Raw genomic sequence first — 23,568 nt, 5'->3', positions numbered from 1 at the left:
CAGTGTCTCATACACACAGGTCCAGATGAGCGTGCCCATTTGTTAGAATGGAGAGCATTTTCAGTAATAAGATAGACTGCTTTATGAGAAAAAAAAAAAATCAAAAGTTTGTCCATATAAGAAAATGTTATAACTCTGCTGTGTGTGGGGCTTTCCCCTAGCATAGAGAAAAGGCTGTGCTGACTTGCTTCCTTGTTTTTGGTTTGTTGAGACAGGGCCTGGCTGTCCTAGAACTTGTTCTATAGACCAGGCTGCCTCTGCCTCCCACGTGCTGGGATTAAAGACCTGTGTCACCAATTAAATGGTTATTTTTGAAAATGTTTTTACCTTTATTTTTATTTTACATCTATTAGCGCTCTGCCTGCATGTGTGTCTGTGTACCATATACATGCAGGCCCGTGGAGGCCCAAAGAGGAGTTTGGATGCCCTGAACTGGGGTTACATTTGTAAGCCACCATAAAAGTGCTGGGAATGTAACTTAAGCCCTCTGAAAGAGCAGCCAGTGCTCTTCTGTTGTGCTGTCTCTGCAGCCTTACAGTCTTAAACAACCACAGATGTGATAACAGCAGTCTTTTTTTATCCCACTAATGGGGACTGCATTTAGTTCCTTACACAAGGACTCTACCCTGGAAGTGTATCTCTAGCCTCCACTATTTTTTTTTTTTTTTTTAAAGATTTTATTTTTTAATTTATGAGTTCACTGTAGCTGTCTTCACACATACCAGAAGAGGGCATCAGATCCCATTACAGGTGGTTGTGAGCCACCATGTGGTTGCTGGGAATTGAACTCAGGACCTCTGGAAGAGCAATCAGTGCTCTTAACCATTGAGCCATCTCTCCAGCCCCCTCTAGCCTCCACTATTTACTTTCAATTTTGTTACAGTTTTGCTAAATTGCCCAGGCTGATCTTGAACTTACTCTGTAGCTGGGCAAACCTTGAACTTGTGATCTTCCTGCATCATCAGCATCACAAGTAGTTGAGAGTATAAGTCTGTGCCACTGGGCCTAGCTAAAAGCAGTCTTATTAGAACAGGGCTTGGGTAGCCGCTCATGTTTCTTCTGACGCTCTTACAAAGAATGGGCCTGGGAGCGCATAACCGATTGTCTAAACTTCAGGCTTACCTGTAAGTCTCTGTTTTTGAGAGTACCCAACCAGAAAGCCTCTCTACAATTGTTGAGGACAAGCATGGCTTTGACTCTGCAAACTAACAGCTCCAGTGACTTTTTGAGTAAAGGCACATGTTTGGTGAGTCTTGTGTCCTGGTGAATCTGAAGAGAAATAAATCATCCAGGTTTATCATCATATATCATATTTCTTATACAGAAATGTTTGAATTTCTCATAACTGAACAGGAAGACTACATGACTGGTCAATACGGTCCAGAGACATGTTCAAAAAAAAGTAACAGTTTGATGAGTACGCCAAAAAGAATGTTAGATTAAAAAGTAAGACTAGAAGACATACCATCAACACCTCTAGGTGCCTCATAAGCTCTGTTGACTAATGATCAGCAAACTGCCCCAAGATGTTTTAATGATATCAAACAAAAAATTAGGTCTTGTCAGCTTTAAGCCCCAAAAACATAGAACCAGGGAAGAAATGAGTGGAAAAAAAAAAACCCAAAACAAACAAACAAACAAACAAAAAACGTTCAAAGAATCACGTGGTTTCCCAGGGACCACAGAAACCATAGTTTCTAGGTTCCCTCAGACAAATGTTCAAGAGCTTTGATCTGAGGGGTTTTTGTTGTTGTTGTGCCCTCCCCCACCACCCCAGCCAGGGTCTCATCATGCATCTCTGACTACCCTGGAACTCAGGCTGGCCTTGATCTACTCACCTAGACTCACCTGCTTCTGCCTCCCAAGTGCTAGGATTAAAGGTGTGTGCCATGATGCCTGGCTTAGGGAAGTCTTTTAACAAATACTCATATTCCCACAAGAGACAACCAAGTCCTGAGGCTGACAAGCTCAGATGGCTGGCTAGGAATACTTCCAGGCTGCAGCAGTTACCTGCTACTTAATAGTCCTGCCCCCACAGTCTGTGTATGCTGGCTAATTTTACATCAACTTGACACAGCTAGGGTCATCTGAGAGGAGGACCTCAGTTGAGAAAATGCCTCTGTAAGACTAGGCTGTAGGTAAGCCTTTAGGGCATTTTCTTAATGAGTAGCTGATGTGGGAGGGTCCAGCTCATCACTGATGGGGCCACTTCTGAGCTGGTAGTTTTAGGTTTTAAAAAAGAGGCGGAGCAAGCCATAAGGAGTAAGCCAGTGAGCAGTCCGCCTCCAAGGCGTCTGCATCAGCTGTCTCATCCAGGTTCCTGCACAGCACTAGTTCTTGCCTTGGCTTCTCCCAAAGGATCTGTAAGCTAAATAAACACTTTCTTCCTTGAGTTGCTTTTGGTCACAGTGCTTCGTCACAGGATTAGAAACCCTACCTCTAGGACACTTGGTAAGAGTTACTCACCTAGGACTGTTCTGTACTCTCTTCCCCAACAAGAAGTGGACTCTGGTTTGTCCTGAGACAGTGTCCTGCTGTGTGGCTCAGGCCAGGCAGCCTGTAGTGCTAGGATCATACATGCGCACAACTACACTTGGATCCTCAGAAGCATTTCAAGAGAAAACAGAGCTATAAATTTGAGTGCAAATACAGAGCTTTCTCTTTGGTAACTGCCAGTTTCATCCAGCAACAGAGGATTTGCTTACTCTAAATAAACTACCTTTGGATATGGGGTGGAAGGCTGGGTCTGTGGCCCATGCCTATGATCTCAGCAGGGAAACTGAGCACAATGAGTTTCAGGCCATGGCTGGTTATGCTTCATAGTGAGACCTGCTCCTCTCTTACCTTGGAGTGTCCACAAAGATGATGAAGTAGCCTCGTGTTCAACTGAAGGGTTTGCAGCAAGCTCAGAACATCTTCCTAAAAATAACAGAATTCAAAAATGTCCTAGTTAATGTTGTTATTTCAGATGCAAACTGTTCTTGCAACCAGGGCTCCAGGGAGGGTAAAGTCTGCAGGTTCCAGCCCGCCTTATGCTCATCTGAGCCTGGCCCTCAGATAGGAGCACTGAGTCAGCCAGCTAGTGATCTGTAGCTTCTCAACTCTGTCCCTAGGATCTACTAATCTGTTAGCTAGTAAGAGCTAGACAGGGTTTCTCTGTGTAGCACTGGCTGCCCTGGAACTCACTAGACCAGGCTGGTATCAGACTTTAAGTAGGGAACCACGTCTCAAGTTTCCCATCTGTAAATTAGGATAAGATACCACCCCGTTTTTCTTTTCATAGCTCTTCTTTTCAAAACTAAACACTGCCAGTGTTTTGTAAAGCTCACCTTTCTATGCACATGTAAGAAATTCCATTTCAGAGGGGGATCAGTGGGGAGGGAAAAAGAATGAGAACGAAATGGGGGTATGTGTGATCAAATTACATTTTACACACAAACATATATGACGTTGTAAAATAAATTTACACACAAAACCCTTTTTATTCTCACCATGCCAGTTCCAAGTACCACTTGGCTCTGAAGGCAAATCAAGCGTGAGTTACAGCCCAGTGGTTTCCAAACTGTCTGCAGAGACACTGCTGCAGGGGAGCCAAGTGTGTACCAGCACAATGAAGCGCAGATTAAATGCAGCGAGCCCAAAAGACTGGGGGGAGTGGGGAGGGGGAGTCTGAACAGAGTGATGTGAGAGGCTCCGCTTACCTGGGCACTTCTGGCTATAGCTGGCTATAGCTGGCATGCTGTTGCTTAGAATTGGTGCTCAGAACACAGGCAACAGGATCCTGAAACCCCAACCCCAGCCCCAGCCCCAGCCCCAGCCCTAGCTCAGAAATACCCACAGACTGCCTAACGATGGCTCTGTTCTCAGTTCTTACCCGATGCTTTCTAAAGCTGAAGTCGAGGAGTGGCATACACTGCTTCAGAAATGCCTCCACAAAGCGACGGCCATACTGAAGGGAGAGAGAGCAGTGCTGAGCTACAGCTGAGGATTTTTACTTGAAAAGTTCTCAGATGAAGCAGCATAGGCCACCCAAGGGTTTTTATATTATCACTTGTGTACATTCAAATAAACCGGGAGTGGTCCAGAGAGTTAATTTGGAGGCTGAAACTAAAGTTGAAAAGCAAACAGATCTGCTACATACATAAATAAGCTCCAGAATTAGGCAGACTCAGGAACCCAGACAGACAATGGCCCAAGCACTGGTTCAGCTTAGAGAACACAGAGCAGCAGCTACACTCAGCCTCTGAGAATGACTCATTCTCAAAAGGAGACATTTTGAGAGGAGCAAGGGAACACATGGCCATCTCCAATCACGTTACTCCTCCAATCCACCCATCTCCTAAGCTGTATAGGGTAGAGTGAAGAGAGAAGTGAGTAAGAACGGTACCACACATGGAGGAAGACATCAGAGGAGGGAAGAAGCACTCTCCCCATAATGTTCCACTTAGGTTTATCATCAAATCCAGGGCCAGACAGGGAAATGCCCATAGGAGAAGAGAGGGGTTATACAACTGTCTGAATGTCAAGCTGACATTCATAGACCACTCCAAGGACTTTGTTATTTGTCTTGTGGTACACAGGACCTGGTGTCTTGCTCACACTAAGCAGGTTTTCTACCACATTCCCAGCCCTGGCCCTTGTAAAAAGGGAAACCATCGACAACTCGTCCTCAGCTGCCTGGAAATACTGCTAGGGAGTGCAGGGGCAAGTGCTGCTCATTCTCCTTTGAGGTGGGGTCTACCCTAGCAGCCCTAGCTGACCTAGAACTCCCTGTGTAGACCAGGCTGGCCTCAAGCTCACAGATCCACTTGCTTCCGCCTCTAAAGTGCTAGTATTAAAGGTATGTGTAACCATAAGCACCACAAACACTGTTCTTAAACTCAGCTGCTCTGTAGCATTCAACCTACTTCTAATATTCTGACCAAGAATTCTGCCTTCAAGTACTGTAGAAAATGTTAGCCACTGTCTTCTGTGAGCTACCACCGATTAGCATAGCCTCTGGCACATAAATGAGGCAAAAAGCAATTCCATTTAACTGAGGCCCCTTGGAAATGATCCATAGGAAGAAATCACATCAAACAAAGCCTAGCAAAAGTCTTACCTTTAAACACACATGCAGAACAGGATAACTGTCAAATACCTGGTCAGGAGAAAGACAAGAAACCAAACCTGAGGTCAGCTCCTTTGAGTACCCAGCCTCCTTCCCACTGCACACAGCACGGCTGAGTGACACAGAAGACTAATGTGAAGAAGGCACACCAACAGTGCAGTAGAAAATCAATTACAGAAGAAGGAAACTCATAACCCAAGTCCAAGACAAGTGAGAAAGGAGCAGAGGGGAGTAAGAAATTGATTCAAACAGGATGTGGAGAAGCCACGTTGTTAGAGGACTGCCGCTTTGATCTGAAACCTTAGGAAAGACTGCGATGGAGAGGAGAGGGAGTGGCAGTTCATGCCGACAGCAGCTTAAGCATAAGCCAGCAGTAGAGAACACAGAGCTTGGAGGACAATAAAGGCAACTGGGATGGAAGTGCTCACATTAGAGGATCCAAGGTAAGATGATGGGAGAAAATGCGACAATGTCAGGGAGTAAATTTTGTAGTACAGGTGGGAGGCAAAAAAGAAAAGGGGAAAACCTCACAGCAGCCAGAAGGGGTTACCCAAAACGAATAGGGGCCATGGAAGGGAGGAAACAGAGCCCAAGGAAAGGTGAGAAAACAGCAAGTAGGTGAATTCTGGAAACCAGAACCCTCTATTTAGCTAGTGAGGCAGGTCAGGGCCCCCATACTTTCATCAGATTGATAAGGATGCTGAAGTCTCGGACAGCCATGTTCCAATAGAGGAGTTTCTCTTCGTGAACCTGGGGACAGCCAAACACAGGCCTCTGAGTCACAGCCTAATGCTTCTATTGCCCTCCCACTACCACAGTCTGTTCACTGTCCCTTCTGAGGAGATGTGGCAACCAGTGTATTCATCAGCAGGCTCACACACTGTGGTAACACCAGAGTACCTACACTGGTACACAGTTACTTTCACATAGGTACAAGCATCTGTTGCCATCACATCACTGTGGCTTCTGACTCTCTGGGTAGCCCATGTCTACCTCAGCTCTGACTGGGAGGCTGCCAAGGCCCATAGCATCTCAAATAGGCTTAGTGTTCTTCAAGCCAGGTAGTGGCAAAGTGGTCAGAAACAAGGGGAAATAGCTCAATTCTCACCTCCAACTAGAGGGAAAAACAATCAAACCAGAGCTTTTTGAAAGAACTCCTAGGTCTTGGTAACTGAAAAAAAAATAGCTTTGGAGAAACTCTATACCCAAGAGATAAAAGAATCAATGCCCATGTAATCAAAGTCCACTTCTTTTTGAGGGGATCCCTGAGCCACCTGCTGTGAATCTGTTGCTGTCCCAGCCTGAAGACCTTTCACCGTCTTCTCGAGTTCAGCCATCATCACACGGAAGAATATGACAAAGGTGTGCCTATAAGGGGCAAAGGCATGAATGCACATATAATGCACAGCTTACAAAAAACTTCCAGAAAGTTCCCTGTAGGAAGAAGCGAGGACCAACAGTCATTTTTACCTCTGTCTCTGAATGATTAACTAGGGTCTACTGAAAGAGGGGAATGGAAAGAAGGAAGAAATGAGCCCAGGGCTGGCGTGTAGATCAGAAGACGACAGTGTGTGCTGAGCATGTACTGGGTTCAGCATGAGATGGGCATTACAGTGCATGCCTGCAATCCTAGCAGTAAGGAGGAAGTGCAGGCAGGAGAATTGGAAGTTTAAGGTCATCTTGACTACAAAGGAACTGAGGCTAGCCTAGCCTAGATGAGACCCTCTTGGGGTTGGGGGAGAGTAGAAAGAGAAAGCAAATGGCCAGTCAAACAGTGAAGTTAGCTTGGGAAGCGGTCCAGGAAGCAGCCGTGATATAGTGGGGAAGCCACGTTTATGTTTAAGTTCCCTTCACTGATTTAAGTGAAGAGATTCTAACCTTCATTTTCCTCAACAGTAAAACTGCGGTAACGATACCTCTACCTCACAGGAATCAAGATCAAATGACATGAAGATGTCAAAGTCTTTGATAAACTGGACTGATTACACAAGTAAAAGGTAACTATTGATATTGTAAGACACAAAACCATCAACACAAACATCAGATACAATAATCAATTTTTTTCAAGCTGGTTAAAGTTTAGAAAGATGGTCTTAAATTAGTCTTTTTATTGGTTTTGGTATGTTGGGAGCTGAACCCAGGCCTTGAATATGCTAAGTAATCAAACAGTAGTTCCTTATCTGTGAAAACTCTAAGTGGTGTTACTACATTCCTCCACGAGACCCTTTTATACACCTCATGACATGGTTTGAATCTGAAATACTCACAGGCTCATGATTTGAGCACGGCCCTTAGCTAGCTTATAGTGCTATTTCGAAGGCTGTAGAGCCTTTGGGAAGTAGGCCTGGCTAATGGAATGGGCAGGCTTTTGAAGGTAACACCTGCCCCTGAATCTGACCTGTTTACTCTAGTTCCTGTTCTGACCCATGTGAGCATGCTGCAGCCTCAAACTCTTGCAGCAATGGTGAGGCGCCTTCTGACACCATACTTAGACCATACTTAGCTGTCACACTGGACTGAAACTGTGCCCTAAAATAAGTACCTCCCTCTCAGACTGCGTCTGTCAGATGCTTTATCAGTGGCAGAGTAAGGACTGAGAGCATTTTAGAAAGAGTACACAGTAAGATTTATGCTGCCAAAGAAGTGGAAGAGTTTACCGTCAAGTCAATTACACGGAGGACGGTGGAGCCAGAAGTCCCTTACCTGGTCAACGTGGGGAATGTAGAGGAAGAGGCATCTTTTGGAGCATTGACCAGTTCTGGGACACCAACACCAGTAATCTCCTCTATGGCCTTCAGAACATTGTCTGTGTGCTCCAAGTAGATGCTTTATGGTGGCGGAAGAATAGGGACACACATTACAGAGAATAGGGACACACATTACAGAATTCTCAAATCTGCTCTGCTTCCTGGCTACCATGTGAACAAGTTTGCTTCACTATAAGCCCCTCCCTGGGTCCTGCCTCTCCTCTCCATGACACATAATGGAGGCAGATGACCAGGAATCCACACAATCTTCCCTCCTTAAAGCTCATTTTCTCAAGAATCTTGTCAGTGGTGGAAAGCTAACACAGTTATCACCTATATTCAGTGTCTGTAAGTGCCCTATGGAAATCTGTGAAGGAAAGAGGGAAAAAGCAGCTAGCCATAGATGCAGATCACATGGTGAGTGGTCAATTTCTAACAAATACCTCACAAAGTTTCGAAAGTTCAAGACTCGGAACCAAGCCTGGTGGCACAGGTCTGTGCTCTGAACTATCTGAAAGATTAGAGGCAGGGGGATCACAAGTACAAGGCCAGCTTGGGATACAACTCTGTGTGTGTGTGTGTGTGTGTGTGTGTGTGTGTCTACGTGTAAAAGAGAGAGAGAGAGAGAGAGAGAGAGAGAGAGAGAGAGAGAGAGAGAGAGAGAGAGAAGGAAATTCAGGATATGCCATAAGAACTCAGGTATAGCACTGTTAAGTGTATTAGAACACAAGTGCTAATAATCACCAACAATAATGTTTCTTCCTTTCTTTTTTAAAAGTTCATTTATTTTTATTTATGTGCATTGGTGTTTTGCCTATATGTATGTGAGGATTCCAGATCCTCTGGAACTAGAGTCACAGACAGTTATTAACTCCATGTGGGTGCTAAGAATTGAACCCAGGTCCTCTAGAAGAGCAGCTAGTGCTCTTAACTGCTGAGGCATCTCTCCAGCCCCAACAATAAACCTTTCTAAAGCCAAAAAATAAAGAATAAAATTCACAAGATGCTACAATGTGTTAAGTTTTCAAATGATTTCAGACATTCACTCTTTTGGAGAAGCATCTCTCCATGTAGCTCTGGCTGTACTACTGGCATTTACTTTTTTATTTTTCTTTCTTTTTGTTTGTTTGTTTTGTTTTGTTTTGTTTTCTGAGACAAGGTCTCTCCGTGTAGCCCTGGCTGTCCTGGAACTCACTCTGTAGACCAGGCTGGCCTCAAACTCAGAAATCCACCTGCCTTTGCCTCCCAAGTGCTGGGATTAAAGGCGTGCGCCACCACTGCCTGGTTACTTTTTTATTTTTCAAGATAGGGTTTCTCTGTGTAGACCTGGCTATCCTAGAACTCACTCTGTAGAGCAGGTTGGCCTTGAATTCAGAGATCTTCCTGACTTTGCTCCTGAGCGCTGGGACTAAATGTGTGCTTTAATCATTCACTTTAATAATAACAAAGATTCCAAATGCTTGACAGGAACTAAGAGTAAATCAAGTCTCCATTAGAAACATTGTCCAGGGCTAGAGATGGCTCAGCAGGTAAGGACACTGGCTGCTCTTCCATAGGACTGGGGTTCAATTCTCAGCACTTGTTGGCTCACAAACATCTGAAGCTCCAGTTCCAGGGGCTCTGATGCCCTCTTCCAACCTCTGAGGGCAGTGCATACACACGGTGCATAGATATGCAGCCAAACACCCATATACAATAAACGGAGGGCAGTGCATACACACGGTGCATAGATATGTAGTCAAACACCCATATACAATAAATGGAGGGCAGTGCATACACACGGTGCATAGATATGCAGCCAAACACCCATATACAATGAACGGAGGGCAGTGCATACACACGGTGCATAGATATGCAGCCAAACACCCATATACAATGAACGGAGACACAAAGAGCCAGATGGAGGGTGCACATCTGTAACTCCAGCACTCAGGAGGTGTAGGGAGAAGAACAGAAGTTCAAGGCTATCCTTAGCTGCATGGCAAGTTCACCTCAACAAGCCAAAATAAACAAAAGTATGCTTAGGTACTCTGAAAGTAATGGCTGTGTCTTAGACACGATGAGCAGGAAGTGTATTTGATTCACTATTAGCAAGGTAGGACACAATCGTAGACGTAATTGGATTTTCAGTAAGGAATTAGCTGACAGCCAACAGAAGGAAAAGCATTCTTAAAATCCAAACTCCAGACTATGCTTATTTTAAACCATCGATTGTTTTCAAGTTCCCCTAACAGAGGTCACAGCTCAGTTCCTAACTAGATGAGAGATCCCAACAACAGCAAGATGGAAAAGTGCAATTTGGCTCTCTAAAGTAAATAACTCACCAAAGCAAATCATGCAGGTGGTCATTAAAAGTGGGGTTCTTCTCTTTTTCCCCATGAGGCCATGCTCGACAAAGCAGCTGTTTGGCCAGAGAGGCTGTTGGAAAACAAAACAAAACCCATTTCACTCACACTGAATTGACCTCATTCTTTTATAAACTACGCTAAAGCACACAGTTGTTAACTGAGTGTAGTTGTTCATGTCCGTCCCTAGCACTTGGGAGACTGAGGCAGGGAAGACTACAGTGAGTTCCGGGTCAGCTGGGCTTTACAGACGCTGATATCACTGTATGTGTTAGGAGGGCACAGTATGACCTGTCAGCAGGTAGTGAGTGATCAGAGGCGCACACTCTTACCTTTGAGATGCTGGAGGAAGAGTAGTGATCAAAAGGGTTCTTTTATTTTTTAGAAGTTTTAAAGCATATTTTCAAAGGGTTTTAAAGAAGAATTACATGTACGTGCAAGTATCTGGGTATGAGCTCATGTATCTGACCACAGGCGACTTCAGAGGCCAGAAGAGGCCTGGGTCCTCTGAAGATGGAACTACATGCAGTTGTGAGCTGATTGAAGCAATGTTGGGAATTGAATTCAAGTCCCCAGTGAGAGCAGTAAACACTCTTAACCATTAGGCCACCTCAGCCCTAGACTATTTTATTAAATTTAAGATTTTGCTCTAACAAGCAATTTTGTTTTTAGGACAAGTATTTTATGTGGGTGCTTGTCCAGTTTGCAGAAAACTCTGGGTTCTATGTCCAGCATCATATAAAACCAGGCATGGTGACACATGCCTACAATACCAATACTTAGACAACAAAGGAGCTTAGAAAAGGGAGGACCAGAAGTTTGGGGGCATCTTTAGCATGGACATAGCAAATCTGAGCTAGACCAGGCTTCAAGAGACTGTTTCTACAAAAAAGAAAAATGAGAGAATCACTGTGTAGCATAGGCTAGCCTTAAACTCACAACCTCTTCAGCCTCCTGGGTACTAGGATTGTAGGCAAACAGCACCTGCCCTGGTCTAGCAATCGATCATTTTAAAAGCTAATTTGTTCCATTTACTCAACTGCCAAAAATGAAACCATGTGTCTAAGACTTAAGTATACCCATTTACTGACCCCGTCCTGAAGCACAAAAATGTGGCTTCCTGTGTAAGACCACAACCCTACTCTATCAATATAAACATAGGGAAAAGAGATTTCCTTCACACATTAATCTTGGTTTTTGTTGTGCCAAAACTAGGAAAAATAGTGGTTTGAATTTTAAGACCTCTTATGCTGCTGGGCAGTGGTGGCGCACACCTTTAATCCCAGCACTTGGGAGGCAGAGGCAGGTGGATCTCTTGAGTTTGAGGCCAGCCTGGTCTACAGAGTGAGTTCCAGGACAGCCAGGGCTACACAGAGAAACCCTGTCTCAAAAAACCAAAACCAAACCAAACAAACCAAAATGACCTCTTATGCTAAAAGATACTTAACTAGAAAGGTCGCAAGTTCCAGGCCCCTAGGGAGAGGTGACAGGTGACACATGACCTGTACTCTCAGAACTGGAGAGCTCAAGACAGAACTGAAGTTCAAAGCCAACTTGGTTACACAGTAAGATGATCTCAAAGATGGGGAAGAGATAGAGATCGAAGAGGGAGAGGGGGAGAGAGGAAAAGGGAAAGAAGGAGAGAGAGGGAGAGAGAAGGGGAAAGAGATAGAGATAGATCAGTGGATGATATAAGCATGAAAATGCCTCAGGGCACACATGCTTTGACAAGGCCAGCACTCATTTCCTTGATGCTTGTGATTTCTTTTTCTTCCATTTTTATCTACTTCATAGTGTGTGTGTGTTTCGCATATGACAAAGATAATAAAATGAAGCCAGAAGAGTGTGTGGTTTCAATGAGAATGGCCCCACAGGCTCATATATGTTCAAATACTTGGTTCCCAGCTGGTGAACTGTTTGGGAAGGATTAGAAAGTGTGGTCTTGTTGTAAGTAAAGAGATGTGTCATTTGTGGGCATGGAGGTTTCAAAAGCCCACGCCATATTCCCAGTTAATTTCTCTGTGTCCTGTTTGTGGATCAATGTGTAAGCTCTCAACTACTGCTCCAGTGTCATGTCTGTCTTCCCACTGCCATGCTTCCCATTACGATGGTCTGGGTTCCAAGCCTCTGAAAGTGTGAGCCTGATAAACTCTTCTATAAGCTGTCTCAGTCCTGCAACCCTCACCACAATAGAAAAGGATGTAAGAATCTGAGACAAGGAGGAAGCAGATTAGTAAGACTTCTGCAGGGGATGGTGGCGCGTGCCTATAACTCTTGTGCTTGGGAGTAACAAGAAGAAAAGCTAGGACTGCTACAAGGCCAAGCTTAGACTGGTCTACACAGAGTTCCATGCCAGCCAGAAATACATAGTGAAACCATGTCTTTTAAAAAAAGAAGGCTAAAGATAAACAAAAGTCAAACAGTAAATGACTAAGGATAAAGGGCAGAGATCAATAATCTAGAACTGGGTTTAATCCCTCGTACAAAAAAAGAAGAAAACTTGGGGCTGGAGAGATGGCTCAGTGGTTAAGAACACTTGCTGGTTTTCCAGAGAACCTTGGTTTTTCCCCAGCATTCATTGGGAACTCACAACTGTAACTTCAGTTATAGTGGATCCAATGCCCACTTCTGGTCTCCAATATGTATTACATACATGCAGGCAAAACACTTATACACACAAAATAAAAACAAAATATATCTTAAAAAAAAAAAAAAGAAAGAAAACTGTACAATCAGTTAATCTAACCAAAGCTACACTAAGCAGTGTCATAGCCCATTCTGCAAGCATGGTCTCTTTGATAGAGCAAGAGGGCATGCTTATGATTTTGTGGGATTTACATGTAAAAATGCTAAAAATTCTAGGAAAACACCAAATTTGCAAATGTAAGACATCAATCCTATTAATATCTTCCCCCTCCCCCTGAAAAAGGGATCTAGGCTCATCACCAAGTTTTTCTTTCTTCTTGGTAGGTACTGCGGACTTCTCCAGAAGGGCCATCAAAAGTCTGAGAAGATAAATACCACACTGGAAACTGGGAATGCTGTGGTGGAAATTCTGCAAGTAATTGAAGCTCTGGCTGTAAAGAAGCAAGAGACAAAAGGACGCACATAGCACCCCATGCATTAAAGATGCTTTACACACACACAAGTTGCCCAAGCTGTCTCTTATAAAGAAAGCTGGGTAGAAAAAAAGCTCCATGGACAAAATTATTTGCTATTTTGGGATGTTATGGGGAGGGAGTTGTGAAGGAGATCTCATAAAGACTAGGCTGGCCTTGAACTCTCCACGACAATGACACGACAGTATGGGATAGAACTGGCAATTAGTGTCAACTAGCTGCTCCCTACAGAGTCAATGCTGAGAGAAGACTGAGAGGTCCTCAGCTAATCTAGAGTTGGCTGAGTTCAGGGAGGGGAGCGGTAGGTACCTGTCTGATTCACAACAGGAGGGAGCGGTAGGCACATGTCTGACTCACAACAGGAGGGAGCGGTAGGCACATGTCTGACTCACAACAGTAAGAAGGGTGAGACAGGAGAAAGCTGTGTTTGAGGCCAGACTAGGATATATACCATGACCTGTTCCCAAAAAGTCAAAATGAGGAGCTGGAAAGAAGGCTGAGCAGCTAAGACCACTTGCTGAATATGAACACACACACACACACACACACACACACACACACAAATAAAACAAAATATGGAAAATAGGGCTGGGTGTGGTATTGTATGCCATTAATCCCAGCACTCAGGAGACAGAGGCAGGTGGATCTCTGTGAATTTTAGGACTGAGGACAGCTGAGTCTACATCATAAGTCCCAGGCCAACACAGCTACATAATGAGACCCAATCTCAAAAATATAAAACAAAAAAACAAACAAATAAGAAAAAAAAAAAAAAACACTCCAAAATATTCTGCCAATCCAGTTCTAGGATTTCTTGAGAACATCCTAGTAGGATGTTCTGACCCACCTGACCAGTTCCTCCAAGGGCTGTTCCTGTTCCATCGGCTTTAGTCGGCCTGTGAGGACCTCAAGGGCTGAGTGCAGGAGTCGGTGGTTTGATTGGTGAGTAAATCCCTTCCTAGATGCAAACAGTGAGTGGGTCAGTCTATTTCAGGAGGATTATTTGGGTAATAACTGAGGACAACAAAGCAAATACTAAAAACTAAAAAAATAATTTAAAAATGTTAATGTGGGTTGAAGAAATAGCTAAGTAGTTAAGAGCACTGACTGCTCTTCCAGAGGTCCTGAGTTCAATTCCCAGCAACCACATGGTAGCTCACAATCATCTTTAATGGGATCTGATACCCTCTTCTGGTATGTCTGAAGACAGCTACAGTGTACTCATAAAGCATAAGATAAATAAATCTCTTTTTTAAAAAGTTAAAATCTTCTGCCTGACTTTCCAGAGTCTAGATAATCTATCCCTGCAGCTTTTCTAGCAACAGCTTTCTTTTCCTTTCATACATTTTGTGTGCCTGTGCATGCCTCTGTGTGTGTGTGTGTGTGTGAGAGAGAGAGAGAGAGAGAGAGAGAGAGAGAGAGAGAGAGAGATTATCAATAAAAAAACCACTCCTTGATGAACTGTCAATGCAATTGGGCATTCTTTTTAAGTACTGAGAATATAAAAATGACTAGCATCTGCTCTTGTGGAGAGTATGCTAAGTCTAGCAAGAAAGAAAATTTAATATATAATTTTAACAAAATGTGTGAATCTAGAACAGAAGAGAATGGCAGAGCATTCAAAGGGAGCTGAAAGCCAGGAAAGAGGGTTACCTAGTAAGGTTAGAGAAGTATAGATCAAGTAGCCAGGGTCCTGTTAGAAGGATATGTGTAGCTGCAGGGTTTGGGTTAAAATTAAGTAGGATGCTGAATAATTCAGTCTACCTGCAGGCATACTGTGAGACTGGGTACAAGAGCATGTGCAGACAACAGGAGATGGGGAAAGGCAGGCCAAAGGGTTAGTCAGGAAAGCCTAGCAGCTGTCAGCAATCACAACTTGGCCAGGAAGACTGGATGTCCTGAGATGGACAGAAGAGGCCAACTGTAAGACTCGGTCAGATACGATGGAAGGCTGGAAGCAGATGGAGATGTCTGTTTAGATGATGCAATCAATAAAGTTTAGAATTGCATGTGGAAAGAGTAGAAAGAAGGAGTCAAAAGAATAACTTCTGGTTTTGGCACACAAGAGTGATGATGGCATTTTCAAGTGAGGCAAAGCAGGAGGAACAGTGAGATTATGCTCAGAACTGGATGTGATGAGTCTAAGGTGTCAATGACACATCCACGGGGGCGTTGAGTAGGCAGCTGGATACAATCTTGCCCAGGGCTCAAAAGAGAAGATTTAGCATAAATTTAAGATTGGGTAAGATTCTCCAGAAACCCTGTTCAAAAAGGACAGATGGGATGAAGCATGGCTGAGGAACAGAAATACTCAGGCATGCCTTTATTTCTCCTTTTACCCATGCTATGCCTCCAGCTCTACCTCACTAAAACTCAACTCCTGGAGCTCAATGGGACACTTGGCAGGTAAAGGCTCTTGCTGCCGAGCCTGACACAACTTGACTCTGACCCCTGGATCCACTTGGTGGAAGGAGAAGATGTTAATGTATACATATACACACACACAATAAAATGTAAAAACACATTGTGTTATAATACATTTCTATCCTTATTTTAAAAACCAGATTGAAGAGAAGGCTCAGCAGTTAAGAGCATGCACTGCCTTAGCCTGAGTCTGGACTCTTAGCCTGAGTCTGGAACCTGGTCACAACCACCTGCAACTCCAGCTCCAGGAGATCCAATACCCACTTTTGGACACTGAGGGCACAGATACAGATACACATAATTTTTGAAATGTAAAAAGTAAAATAAAAAAAACCATTGATTCTTTAAAGGCCTATCAAGGGTGTGGACTGGTAGCAAGCAGCTCAGTTGGTAGAGTGCTTGCCTATCCTGCATGAAGTCCTAGGTTTCATCCCCAGAAGCATGTAAAACCAGGTCGGTGGCACAGGTCTATACTGCTAGTACTCAGGAAGTAGGGGAAGGGTGATAAGAAGCCTCACTTGTAAAGCATGTTCAAGCCCGTGGCTATGAGGTCCTGTTTAAAAGCCTCATCAATGCCACAGTTTCCATGGTAACCCCAATATTCCAGTTCACTCTCTGTTCACTTTTTACCACATAATTTGAGACTAACCTACAAATTACTTAAAATTTAATTAACCACTTAACTTTTTATTAAATAATAAAAATAATTTTTTTAGATGGGGGAGTGTCTCTGCCTTATTCAGTCTAGTCTCAAATCCCCACATGAACTCATTTTCCTTGTGCATCAGCTTCCTAGTAGCTGGGTACTAGTAGCTTAGAGACATGTACCACCACAGTGCTGGCTTCCCAGTTATTACAGAATGCTTGCTACAAGAAACAGAAGGAGGAAGAGATCCATATTTGTTATGTTAGCTGATCAGTGAGCCCCTAATTTATCAAACTGGTTAGTAACAGTGGCTCCGTAGAAGACTCAGTGGTTTTACAAGAACAAATAAAAAGGAAGAAAGCATCCAGGAAGAGCTGCATTCACTTCTTTCCCTTCTTCTCTTAGGGAATAATCAGAAGTGAAGGCTCGAACCCACTCATTGCACACACTCCTGTGAAAGGCTTGCACATACTCACTGCACACACTCCTGTGGCACTGCCTCCCCATACTCACCACGCAAAGAGTGCATGCAAGACCTGCAGCAGCTTCTGGTAGCAGGAGGCCATGGTGTGCTGCTCCTGAGCTGTCACTCTCTCCTTGTCATCCACACTGACATTCTCAGCACCTAAGCACTAACACAAAAAGAAGTTTAATCCAGCCCTTGGCAGCTCTTCCCAGTTCTCCTCAGCTTGCCTCAGTTAAGAAGGAACCCTTGGCAGTTACTGACAGACCCACAAACCTAAGTCTGCCTGTAAGTTAATGTTTCTTTACTTTTTTATCTCTCTCTTCCTAAAATTTCCAAAGTCTGCTTGTCCAATGACTCTGAAGACCATGCTCAAGCTCTGAGGTTGTTCATACATTGTACTGCTGAGTCTGCCTGCTCTCCTGACCTCTCATGCACAAGGTCTAATTCTCTCTTCCTCTGGCCTCCTCCCATATTCTGCCCACACCACAGCTTGCCTGTCTGTGCTTACATGGTTTCTCATCTTACAAGTAAGTCAGTCTTCTCACCTGGAAGAAGTTGTGAATGTTCTCTAGATGGTTACACATCGGGGTTAGCAGTTGAACAACACAATGTACAATGTCCTGAACAGATCTCTGATGAAGATGTGAGAATCCAATATTCCGGCTTCCTTTATTCTACAATAAATCTCAGAGTTATGAGAGAAAAACTGGATAAATTATTTAAATTAATCATTAGTTAAGAGTTCAAAGTTAAGGGGCTGGAGAGATGGCTCAGCAGTTAAGAGTGCTTGTTACTCTTGAAGAGGACCTGGTTTGATTCTTAGCACCCGCAGGGTGGCTCACAACTGTTTGTAACTTTAGTTCCAGGGGATCTGACACCTTCTTCTGACCAGGCCTGGTGATATATGCCTTTAATCTCAGAAGGGAGATGGTGGCAGGATGATCAGGACTTCAAGGCAATACACAGTGAGTTCAAGTCTAGCCTGGGTTCTAGGAGACTATCTCAAAAAGTCAAAAGTACAGACCATCATAAGTAATGAGTTTGGGCACATGCTACAGAATAACACAGACACACAGACACACACACACAGACACACACAGACACACAGACACACACACACAGACACACACAGACACACACAGACACACACAGACACAGACACAGACACAGACACACACACACACACACACTCACTTTACCATCTGCAGCATCCAAGTACTTTCCCATATGCTAGGTGCTTTTGTACTTTCTATGCTTCTATGTTTAGGACATTTAGAAATAAATTTATTGTATAAGAAGTCTTTTCAATTTTGTTTGAGAAAAACACAGAGACACACACACACACACACACATTTAGTGTGAGGGATCCAGCCTGGGCTTTAAGTATGTTAGACTACACTGTAGCCCAGCCTGTACAGGGCGAGGTGACAATGCAGGAAATTAAACACAGCAGTAAATTAAACCCAGCACCAGATTACTCACAGCTAATACCTACTTGTTTCCGAGTTTCCTTGGAAGCCTAGGCCTATGCTCGTGCTGCTACTAACCTTAAAGAAGCAGATTCTCTTGGCAAAGGAAGGAGTCAGCATATTCTCTAGCTTCTGGGAAAGATCTTCCAGCAAGAAAAGCAGCTCAGCAGGCCCAAGCTGTACAACCTCTGTAGCCTGTAATGTGGAATGTGAAGAATGACTTCAATCATGTCTTACTTACAATATTTTCCATGTATTTGATGCTCATCTCTCCCATTGGGTGAAGAACTGAATTTGACTTTTAATTTAAAAAGAGGAAATGTGAGCTAGAAAGCAGGCCCAGTGGACACAGCACTTGCCACACAGGCAGGAGGCCTGGGGATAGACCCCAGGACCCAGGTAAAAGGTGGCAGGCACTTTAAGCACTTTCCCTACTCAGTCATCTCCCCAGCTTCTTCAGGGGCATATTTTATTCCACCCCTTCACTCCTGTTCACTGTGGCAAATCATTCAGTAAGTGCGCGGCAAGAGACTGGATGGGGAAATGTCCCACCTGCACTGTTCACTCAGTACACTTTTATGGAGAATCTTCTACGAGCAGATTGATGAAGAAAAACTTCAAAAAAATTAAAAGCACACACATAACACATAACACACACATACACACACACACACTACTGATTCTATTTAAAATAGAATACATTTTCCTACATTACATGTGCCTACATTTTCCCAACTATTAGGTAAAAACCCATGCCATTTTAAATATTTTAGTCTGGGGAAATTCCATTCTCTAGTGGAAACCCTTATCAAAACTTACATTCTCTGTGAAAATATTCTCTATTCTCAACTTTATTAGGATGAACACTCTTACTGAAGTTCAGATATTAATACAGTGTAGGGCAGGCATTTCTACCTCCTGTACACTTGACCAACTGAAGGAAAGCAGTACCACCAGTGTTTAGGTGAGTAGTCAACATAAAAATGGCATCTAGATTTATCTATTTAGTGCTGAACAAATGGAAAGACAACACTGACTTCTCTATGCCCCAAGAGTCCTCCACTATCAAAGTACACTCAGTAACTGGTAACCTGCAGGGAAGGGTCATGTCACTAGTACTGTGATTTATATAAACTGAAACACTGAACTTGTGAACAACCAGAGTGACAAGGATGACTGCTCACTCAGAATTTATACCAAGGCCTCTGAAGTCAGAAACCAGTCTTCCCTTTGTTGTCTCCCCTTTATCCCATCTGTCGTCCCTCTCACAGATGGCTCACAGTGCTCTCCCACTGAACGATATTCCCAGCTTTCAAGTGTATTCTTTGTTGTTCTGTTGAGGCAAAGTGTCTCTAGGTTAGCCCTGACTGTCCTGGAACTTACTATGCAGACCAGGCTGGTCTTGTATCTGCCTACCTCTGCCTCCCGAGTGCCGGGCTTAAAATCATGTGCCATAACACGTGGCCCAAGTACTTTTAAATATCTGTGTTCTTCTTGAAACATGAACAGACATGAGGAACTTCCTAAAAGTTATGTTCTGGGATCCCAGACTGTCACTTACTTCAGTGTGCATTTCAGTGTCTAAGATGAACTTGGTCACAAGTCCAGAATGTAGAATAGAGAAGACCTCAATGTCCAGCTCTCGGAAAAAAGCACGGTAATTCTGCAGTGACACAAATGTCTTTCCTTCCTTCCCCGTGGACTCCTGGAAGAAAAGGAGGAGCAGACAAAAGAACATCTCAAAAGAACTAAAGTATCAGACATTAGCCTAATTTAAAAAAAAAAAAAAATTTAATCTGATTTTATTTTAAAGGTGTGTGTGTGTGTGTGTATTCGTACGCACACTTGTGAGTGCAGAGGCATTATCCAATACACATTCATATTTGGTAAAGAATTCTATTTTCTACATCATTCTAAAATGATATAATTTCCTTACGTCATCACATTCCTTTCATCGAATTCTCTAACCACCCAGAAGCACAGCACTTGATGAAGTATAGCAGTATACACCAACAACATCTTTGGTTGTTTCTACTTAAGGATGAACTACTAGGTAAATAAAAGCATGTGGGATAGTACAGAAAGCTGTGAGCTTCAAGGCTAGGATGAACTGGTTTCAAATCTTAGCTCAAGCCCTTGTAGTATGTCTGTGAGCAAGTCTTTCACTTACCCTCTCTGCTTATAAACTGCCTAATGAATTAATATAGATATGAACATTAACATCAACCTTGGACTTTTAGGAGGACACAACAAATTAAAAGAATGTATAGTGGCTATAAAACAAACTTACATCCACGCGTCCAGGAAACTTCTTAAACACGACCCTTTCTCTGTGAATGCCACAGGGCACCACTATTCACCAACTACCACAAGCCATAGTAAGCATTTCAAAACCATTCACGGTGTAGTCAGTCAGTCATTATGCCTTCTGTGGCTTTACATTTTTGGTTACATTTTATTTATTCTCCCTGTGTGCATGTCCCAGCACGTGTGTGGAGGTCGAACAACAACCTGTAGGAACTGGTTCTCTCTCCACCATGGCAGTTTTGAGGATTGAATTCAGTCATCAGGTGTGGCAGCTGGTGCTTTTGCTGGCTGAACCATTTTGCTAACTATATTTTGGTTTTGTTTTTTTGAGACAAAGTCTTGCATGTCGCTTAGCAAGTCTCACATGTCTGATCATCTTCCTGCCACAGCCTCCCAAATGCTGAGACTGTAGGTATGCACAACATCTAGGTCACTAAGTTTATGGTCTAGGGTAAAAAGGAGAAAAGTCAAAAGTAGTATATATAAAAGAATGTCACCCTGGTCGTGGAAGCTCATGACTGCAGTCCCAACACAAAAGACACCAAGACAGAAGGATCATAAGTTTGAGGTCAGCCTCTACTACCCAGTGAGACCCTGCCTGAAAAACCTAAGGCAGGGGACGGTGTATTCTAAGATACAATGAGATAACCATTATAAAACAGAATCCAAAGAGTCAGAGGGGAGCAAAGCCCAGGGGTAAAGTATGCAGAAGGTAAAGAGAAAAAGCAGCCACCTGTACAGCAGCAATGAGGGCTGTTCTTCCATTTCTGTGGCTATGATAAAACACTCTGATCAAATTACCTTGGAGAGAAAAGGGCTCACTTGGCTGTGGTTCTCCAGGTTGAAGCAGAAGCCCCAGAGGAGCACAGCTGCCTGGCTCCCTCTCTACCTTGTTTCCTACTCATGCTCAACTAGCTTTCTTAAAGGGCCAGGCCACTTGCCTAGGGACGGTGTACTCATAGTGAACCCATCAATCTATAATTAAGATAATTTCTCACAGCACAGCTGGAGGCCAATCTAATCTGAGCAATTTGTCAACCGAGCTTTCCTCTGCCTAAAGGACTGTACTGGTTTTTAGTGGGAAACAACAACCAAGAATTTAGAGAACAGTTAGAACTCTGCTATCCGAAGGTCATTCTGAGGCCCAGGAGACTTCATTTGCCTCTCTTCAAAACATGCATAAGGGCAGCCTCAGTCTCACTGAGCAGCCATAAATCTTTGTCACAGACTCCAATACCTTGTCTACTTGGTTTCTCCCAGATGGCACCACGTCACATTCTGAAGTATCTTCTGTAAGAAGTGTGTCCGTGCAGGATGCTTTGCTGCTGTCAGCTTTTTGTTTCTTTCCCCCTATGTGGCAAAAAGAAAAATGACTTAAGTTATTAACAAGCACATGTTGCCTAGTAGGGCCCTTCAAAAGGAGGAGGAAGGTTTATGATTCCAGCTACACAACATTTCGCACTTTCTAAAGGAAGGTTTGATGGTAGATCTTGCTATCACCATAGAAGCAGCACTCACTAACCAACTGTGCCACCAGCACTCTGATCTCTTCAAATACGAATGCCACAATATGTATAACTGTGAGGTTAATTCGGTGTGGGACAGATGGGGACAAGAAAGGAATATACTCACCCGTCTTTCCCTTGTTTCTGTTTTTTGCTGCAACAGCAGAACTGCTCCAAGGCATCATATCTAAAGTGTCCAAATCAACGCTTGCGAAAGGCGGGACATAGTCTGGGATGACTGAAAACAGAGTAGGACTGAACACCAACCACAGCGATCCAAATACCCAAACACCCAGAAACAGGTTTCCAAGTCACCGCCTGCAGCAGTGAATGCCTGTGACATACATGCTCCAGTCATTCAGCTGATGTAATTTGGGTACAGCAAAATGCAGAGCTTAGAGAAATACTATATTATAGTGACTGATTATGATTAATTAATACCAAGCCATTTTCAATAATGACATGAAATAACCAACCAAGCAAAAAGAAACTGAAAACACCACTTAAAAATCCAAAGATATTCCGGGCAGTGGTAGCGCATGCCTTTAATCCCGGCACTTGGGAGGCAGAGGCAGGCAGATTTCTGAGTTCGAGGCCAGCCTGGTCTACAGAGTGAGTTCCAGGACAGCCAGGGCTACATAGAGAAACCCTATCTGGAAAAACCAAAAAAAAAAAAAACCAAAACAAAAAAAACAAAAAACAAAAAACAACAACAACAACAACAACAAAAAAACAGTTATGTTAATGGTCAGAAGGAATGAAAAGGCCTTCATCCATCTTACTGCTGGTTCATGACTATATTTAAGAAGAAAAGGCTACCTGGTCATGGAGGCAAAAGCAGGCAGATCTCTGTGACTTAGAGACCAGCAAGGTCTACAAAGTGAGTTCTAGACAACCAGGGCTATGGAGACACTCTATCTCAAAAGAAAATACATACATACATATATTCATTCATTCATATATATATATATATATATATATATATATATATATATATATATATATATATACATACATACATACATACATACAGGTGACCACTCATCTCCTCAGCAGGACACAGGCTTGCAGCATGGCCCTTCTTACCTGCCAAGTACTTTTCTAGGATTTCCTGAAGTTCCACAAGATCCTTTAGCCGACTAAGAACCTTGCCCTTCATCTCGGGAGATGTCTGTTGGCAGAAGGCATTCACAACCTGCAAAGCACAAATTCTCTTCATGTGTGGACATTAACCTCATTTGCTTTACTTCCCCATAGATGAAAGGTTCTTTTACTACATTTTTTTTTTAAAGCATATGAGCCTGGTATGGTGGTTTATGTCTATAAAATTCCAGTAGCTAGGATGCTGAGACAGGAGTATTACCATGAGTTTGAGGCCAATCTGGTCTACATAAGGAGATAAAGGTCAACCAGTGAGACTCTCTCAAAGA

The 23,568-nt window shown here is 43.4% G+C and overlaps 1 protein-coding gene across 2 annotated transcripts in view; it reads right to left on the bottom strand.

Moving 5' to 3' along the window:
- Positions 1-23,568, bottom strand: part of Fancd2 (FA complementation group D2) — a 62,968-nt gene that overhangs the window by 4,589 nt on the left and 34,811 nt on the right. Inside the window, exons 26-42 of one of the 2 annotated variants that reach the window (XM_076940270.1) lie at positions 23,225-23,333; positions 22,266-22,376; positions 21,871-21,983; positions 19,888-20,031; positions 18,405-18,521; positions 17,403-17,531; positions 16,905-17,023; positions 14,169-14,279; positions 13,149-13,279; positions 10,182-10,275; positions 7,814-7,936; positions 6,385-6,478; positions 5,789-5,860; positions 5,102-5,140; positions 3,875-3,949; positions 2,845-2,919; positions 1,123-1,269 (exon numbers count right to left, since the gene is read on the bottom strand). In XM_076940270.1, the coding sequence (XP_076796385.1) occupies positions 1,123-1,269; positions 2,845-2,919; positions 3,875-3,949; positions 5,102-5,140; positions 5,789-5,860; positions 6,385-6,478; positions 7,814-7,936; positions 10,182-10,275; positions 13,149-13,279; positions 14,169-14,279; positions 16,905-17,023; positions 17,403-17,531; positions 18,405-18,521; positions 19,888-20,031; positions 21,871-21,983; positions 22,266-22,376; positions 23,225-23,333 (1,803 nt within the window). The remainder of the gene's footprint in view (positions 1-1,122; positions 1,270-2,844; positions 2,920-3,874; positions 3,950-5,101; positions 5,141-5,788; positions 5,861-6,384; positions 6,479-7,813; positions 7,937-10,181; positions 10,276-13,148; positions 13,280-14,168; positions 14,280-16,904; positions 17,024-17,402; positions 17,532-18,404; positions 18,522-19,887; positions 20,032-21,870; positions 21,984-22,265; positions 22,377-23,224; positions 23,334-23,568) is intronic. The other variant, XM_076940271.1, reaches the window with a different exon arrangement.

This window comes from Arvicanthis niloticus, chromosome 9 (genome assembly GCF_011762505.2).
Source record: "Arvicanthis niloticus isolate mArvNil1 chromosome 9, mArvNil1.pat.X, whole genome shotgun sequence".
In the NCBI taxonomy this organism is placed as follows: Eukaryota; Metazoa; Chordata; class Mammalia; order Rodentia; family Muridae; genus Arvicanthis; species Arvicanthis niloticus.
The sequence above is the reverse complement of the archived record's forward strand: the minus strand, read 5'-3'. Positions and strand labels throughout refer to the sequence as shown.